The 6,670-nt window shown below is 37.6% G+C and overlaps 1 protein-coding gene across 1 annotated transcript; it reads left to right on the plus strand.

Moving 5' to 3' along the window:
* The first annotated feature begins 4,997 nt into the window (after positions 1 to 4,997).
* On the plus strand, positions 4,998 to 5,497 carry LOC132035073 (uncharacterized). Its single transcript, XM_059425392.1, has 2 exons — positions 4,998 to 5,238; positions 5,316 to 5,497. The coding sequence occupies exons 1-2, from the start codon at positions 4,998 to 5,000 to the stop codon at positions 5,495 to 5,497; spliced, it is 423 nt and encodes a 140-aa protein (XP_059281375.1).
* Positions 5,498 to 6,670: the final 1,173 nt, after the last annotated feature.

Below are 6,670 nucleotides of genomic sequence, written 5' to 3' on the forward strand. Positions count from 1 at the left end.
AAGTATGATAACAGATAGATTAGCCCTTATGGGCAGTATGTAGGTACCTGATGACCAGTTTGGGTCCATTACTCACTCACGGAGCAAAATATGATAGTTGATAGATTAGCAAGTACGGGCAGTAGCAACTACGAGGATACCCACATTTTGATTTTCTGACAACCTCCATCTTCGTCCTAGGATCTTCTACACAAAGATCAAGAAGGCATCCCCTATGTTTGTATGGTCTCAACTCCAGTGCTAGAAGCTCAACAAGGAGTGATGTAACATAATCATCCTATAATAGATGCACAAACTCTCTTGTGCCCCTTTTAGTAGGACTCTTAGAGTCCACTCCTTCCCTACACTACGAGTGAAAGGGAAAAAGTAAAGACTACTCCGCCTATCTCAAAAAAGTATATGATTGGTTCGAAGAACGTCTCAAAATTCAAGAAATTACGTATTTGTAACGAGGCAACTATTGTACACAGTAGCCCACTCCACCCCCTTCTGTATCAAAGTAGTTTGGTTGCAATGCCACTTAGTAGTCGTAATGTAATATTATATAATATAGGTTCTTCGAACCTCAAAGCTTGCTTATAGTCTTTTTACTTACTAATCTAGAGTGTTCTCTATTTTTTCTAAATATACATTGGATTATGAAAATGTTATTCATAATTCTAATAGATTGAGTGAATTGATTTATATTTAATATGCAAGGAAAAACTAATATTTAGTTTTATTTTTTATAAAAATCGAATTGTAATGACCCATGCAGTCTCCAACTGCAGTCGATCGTGTCCTCCCAATTTGTGAGAGAGTGAAACAAATAAACTCTTATAATAGTTAGAATCAAGTATGCACGATAAGGAATGAAGGATTAGAGTTTTCCTAGATATCCTATAGCCTCTTGAAGATAGGTAGGGAGCTCATTATACCGTCCCGCAAAACACTACTAGACATAGTTCTTGTACTTATGAGACTAGTGAACCTGAAGCTCTGATATCAATTCATTACGACCCAATTTCTTAAAGTCGTGAAGGGATATAATCCCACCAAGTAGACAAGCCATCCACAATCCATTTGAATAAATTGATGTAAAACATGCCGAATACTCAAACAAGTCATTTAAAGTCTTAAATAAGTCTCAGAATAATAATAATACGAAAAAAATACTACAAATCCCCGAAACATGGTGTCTGTAGTACCAGAACGACTATAATAGAAAGACATAAATAAAGATAGAAGAAGAATCATTTTTATAGATCAGCTAGTAGCTCACCCCGAATCCTCCAAAGTCTACTCCTCAACGGGCGGTGAAGTCTCGAGCTTTGCTCGTGCTAGGAACCAAATCTGCACATAGAAAGGTGCAACAAGTGTAGAGTGAGTACGAGAAATCAACGTGTACTCAGGAGCATCGTCGATCGACTCTAAATTTATACGGAGACGAGGGGTTGGTCTTTCATATGCTTACTTCCACACACAGCCGTCGTTAGTCCAACATAACAATAATCATTAGTTACAAGCCTAAGTATGAGAGTCCTCCATGTTCATAGGTTATTCAAACAATCAATTAGGCATGATAAGTACATTCAATCAACAACTCAAGTAAGTCATCAAACAAGAAGTTCGTAAGAGGATGATATGTAAAATTCAATGTAATGCAAGGTCTTTCCATCACCGGTATAAACATGCCCCTCTAATAGGGATGCGTGACCTACGGGGGACTAGCGAGATCCATACACCACCTGAAATTATTTCCCTTCGAGTTATTAGCCACTTTAGGCTTCCAAAATCATTACTCAGCCAATTAGGCTCATATCATATGTACTTAGCCAATAAGTCTCGCATTACCTGTCTTTAGCCAATTAGGCCTTTTACTGTTTGCATCCGCTTTTTTCCGGAACCATTTCCCTTCGGACATCATATATGTATCCTCAAGTGTAATATGCATGAGATATCATATGAGGCATGAATATGACAAGTACAACAATAAGTAACAAAACTATATAATAAAAGGCTCAATGTTAGCTCTTTTCCACTTTTAAAGGACTATTTAAGAGTGATGATAAGCACAATCACTATTCAGACTGGTATTAAGCATATAATAAATAAGGGATCTAATGTCCCAATCACCATTCATATAAACAATATACGCTGTCAGCTAATGCCTAAAAAGTGACATTCAAACTGGACTATACAACTCTATGCTACACAAAATACCCATAACATGGCATCAATACCCGATACAAGTGCTCTCCACCTCACAAGTGTCGGGACTCCCTTAGTTAACCCATTACTCCCCTGTTATTACTCCATTTTAGCCAATCACAATGCTTTAAATAGAGTCAAGTAAGGTCTCAACTTGCCTGATTTGGAGTTCGAAATTCACAATGAAGCCTTGCTCTTTTGTAGAGCCTCTGAATGATCCCAATCCGTTCAAATACAGATTCTAGGTTAGAACACGAGTCCGTAGACACCATATTGCTATATTAAAGTTTCGGAGCCAAAAGGTCACCCAAAATGACAATCCTGAGCCCCAAAGTGTAAAATCATAAATTCACCCTATATTAGTCTACCCATGGATTATGGAGTCTAAATGACGAAAATGAACCAAATCCGACATCAATTCGATTATCAATTGAAGAAATCGTTATTTTCTACCTAGGGTTATTAAATCCCAATTTCTTACCCCAATCCATGATTTCAGAGGTGGAATTCCATAATGATCGAAGGTAGAATGATAAAAAGAGGATTAGAAACTGACCCACGTGAAAATCTTGTAAAATCCTTCCAAAATCTCTCCAAAACGAGGTCCCAATCTCTAAATATGAGAATGAAATGTCTAAGTTCGAGTTTGGGGTTGTAAGTTTCTACCCAGTTGTTCCCTTATTCACAACCGCAAAACCCACCCATGCGATCAGGGACCCCTGGGAAAAATACCAATTGCAATCACGGCCACTAGGCATTGTGCCCGCTATGACCCTCTCGCCCCGCTCACGATTACGGCTAGTTCTGGAGATCGCGATTAACACACTGACATTGCGCACCATATTTTACTGGTGTGATCTAATCTTGGAATTGACCCTCAAAAATCATTTGAGAACCCCAGACACAAACCAAATATTCAAATAAGTCATGAAACATGCAACAAATCTGCTCGTGCATTCAAGATCATCACACGAGGTCATCTTGACCTGGTGTTGACCAAGGTCACCTCCAATTCATCAAAATCTATAAACCCAACCAATGACAAAATTCACACCCAAATGCCTTAGGACTCGACCAACAGTCCTACTAAGTCAAAAATCACATTTCAGACCTATTGGAATCGACGAAACTTCAAAAATAACGCATTTATCCTTGATATTGACTTAGGACAAACATCTCAATTTCTTCAACTTAGTAAACTCCAATTTCACCCAAATCAATTCAAAACCAGCACGATTTTCTCGGGAACCGCATCACCCATCCCTGCAAGTCAAATATACCACAAAGAAGCTAGGGGAGGTTTATTTTAGGAAAAGAGGCAAAAATCACAAAATGATCTAATGGGTCGTTACAATTTTAAAATTAGTTTACCCATAATCGTGGATTCTAAATGCAGAAATTCAACTAATTTCACCCATGAATTAACACTCAAATCAAAGATTTACCATTTTCCAACTTTAAGGCTCAAAACCTCAATTTCTACAACCCAAACACGAATTATAACCAACGGAAATAACCATGGGAAAATATCAAAATAAATGTTAGATATTTACCCCCTTTGGTAAAACAAGAAGAACGCATAAACTCGCTCAAATCGTAGCTCCCAAAATCTTCATAATACCAAAAATCCTAAATCTGCATTTTAAACACTATCCGAGGGCATATTTTTCCATCGCAATCGCGACCCACCACGTCATGATCGTGAAGGAATTTTTGTGTTTGTTGCCCGAAAAATTTATTCATCGACCTATCCTTGGTCCAGAATGCAACCCATTACACTTTCGCCTCTTCCCCTTTAACTAATTCTATGCAAATGTGTTAGATGCATCTTGAATATGAGTTTTTTGAGCCTTTGAATATGACATGAACTTGTGTTTTCCTTATACAGTTAGAATACATGTCAAACAGTCCCTTCTTGTTCATGTAGCATGATCCTCCTTCTTGCCCTTTGGTTACTAACATTGGAGATCTTTCATAGTTTCAAGGATGTAATGCGTTGATCCCGGGGGTGTTTGAGCTTAAGATGAGATGTTGAGTATTCGGCTCAACCTCCAAAACTTCTCTTATACATTGGATCCTCCTCAATAAAAAAATTGCCTAATATATATCGAAAACGCTCTCTTCTCTATCTTGAATTCAAACTTAACCCTAACCCTAGCCTAACGCCATCAACTACGTGGTTGGAATGGAAAATCCAATAGGTGGACAACTTCTCTATCGATGGCCCAGAATCTAGTATCCTTCTAACAATCCTATAAATCCGCCACCAATCAATAACAATCAATAGTGCCTAAAGTATTGCCTACGATAACCAAAAGTCACTACACCAGCCCAAACACATGCCAACCTATTAAAACTGTAGTTACTTGATATAACCCAAAGTGAGATTCTAGAATGTTACTTTTGTCCAATGGTGAACCATACATTGCTTGGAAATTTAATGAAATACAACATATGATCATTAAGGAAAAGTTACAATATGCCGTGATAGGGAAATTTTCTTATGACAATATTGATATCAAAGAATTGTGTAAAGTAATTCCAAATCAATGTGGGATTAAAGGAGTCCCTATTATTGGCCTACTTGATGAGAGTCACATTTTGATAAGATTGAATTTTTTGGAGGATTATGTGAAGATGATGTCCACCCCGGCTTACTACTTGAATGTCCATGAGAGGTATTGTCAAATGAGACTTCTCATCTAGGACCCTTGGTTCAATCCAAAAGAAGAAACCTCGAAAGTAGTAGCTTGGATTATCTTCCTAGAACTGCCTCCCAATTTTTTTCTCGAGAAGCTATTTTCTCTATGGCCACTTCTGTGGGAAAACCATTGACTATTGATCTGGATACAACAAATAGAACAAGACCATCCTATGCAAAAGTCAAAGTGGAAGTAGATTTGTTTGCCAAGTTTGCAAAAAGAATCAACATTGCTGAAGAAGATGATTCTGGCATAGTTACGTCTAAATGGGTCAACATTAACTATGACTATTTGCCAAAATACTGTAAACACTGTATACTACAAGGACATGAGGAGAGTGAATGGGGTACTTAATCCAAAACTTGCCAAACAATACGGGAATAAAACGGAATCTTTGAATCTACCAGCGAAATGCGAATAAAGATGCCAACAAAGGAGGAAAGGGATGGTTTAACCAAGGCAAACAAGAATGGATGCAAAGAAGGAACAAATATATAAAGGACAAATCAGGTGTAATCATTGGTAAGGTGGATAAAGTTGACAAGAAGGAAGAGGAGAACACAATGAAGACCAGTAATGCTTTTGCAATGTTTGAATGTTTGTGAAGGAAATAATCGAAGGATGTTGCACAATATACAAACGATGATCAAAAGGTGGGGAAGAAGACCAGCTTTGAAATTCCCAAAAGCACCGAAGGAATGGATTGACAATGAATTACTATGCATCAAAAAGTCCTGTAAAAAATGTGGAGAAAGGGCAAATAATGTCAGATGATAAGTTTGATAGTCCAAATGTAAACAGTAATGCAGAAGAAATGGAGGAAGCAAATAAATATACAATGCTGGAAGATGAAACAGATAACATAGAAGAGGAAATACAAAACGTAGAACTGTAAAACAAGGTTATTAATGCTAACAAGGATGCGATAAGAAATAACAACCAACCAAGCGAATGCGGATAGACGAGCGGACATAACACAGAAGTGTTCAACAATACAAGGCAAAAGAAAATAATACTATAGAAAAAGAAAGCAAGAAGGTAGAAGGTAGTGCGAGAAAAAGGGGAGGAAATAAGGATAGTACAAAAAAGAATAGTCATCACAAACAACAAATGCAAGAGAAGAAGGGGGATAGTGGGGAGAAAGTGAAAGAGCAGCAGGTCAAAAGTGCAGCAAAAAGTGCCAATAAAAGACTTTCAGATGAGCAGCAAGAGAATGCAAGCCCCAATAGTGTATATAGAGCAGAGAAAGGGGAGATAGATGAAATCCTTCAGAAACAAATTGATACGGGGCGAGAGAACAAAGTGCATGCCAATGAAAACAATTAATAACACAATTGGAAGCTTAAGAAAGGCCCAAAACGGAGAGCGGATGGGGTAGAAGTCACAAACCAAGGACTTGGATGGGCAATCAATAGAATTGAACGTACGAAAGCATTAGAAGAGGGAGATGTTTCTCCTAAGATTCATTAAAGTGGGAAGGAAGAGGCGAAAATAAGAACCAAAAGGGATACAAGTGTGCCACCAGTGGATATCAAACTAGAAGGACTTTGAATAAGACCAATTTTTAATGATGAATGCTATGATACGGAATATTAGATCGTTGAATACTATGAAAGCATTCTACAAGGTTGATAAAGATGCAACAAAAGTATAAGTTTGGATTTATTGGGTTGTTAGAGCCTTTTCAACAACACTGCAAAATTGATGACTATAGAAAAAGATTGGGAATGCATGTATCGCATTGGTCAATTCTTCAAGATAAATTTGGATTTTAAATG

Source organism: Lycium ferocissimum, chromosome 10 (genome assembly GCF_029784015.1).
Source record: "Lycium ferocissimum isolate CSIRO_LF1 chromosome 10, AGI_CSIRO_Lferr_CH_V1, whole genome shotgun sequence".
Lineage (NCBI taxonomy): Eukaryota > Viridiplantae > Streptophyta > Magnoliopsida > Solanales > Solanaceae > Lycium > Lycium ferocissimum.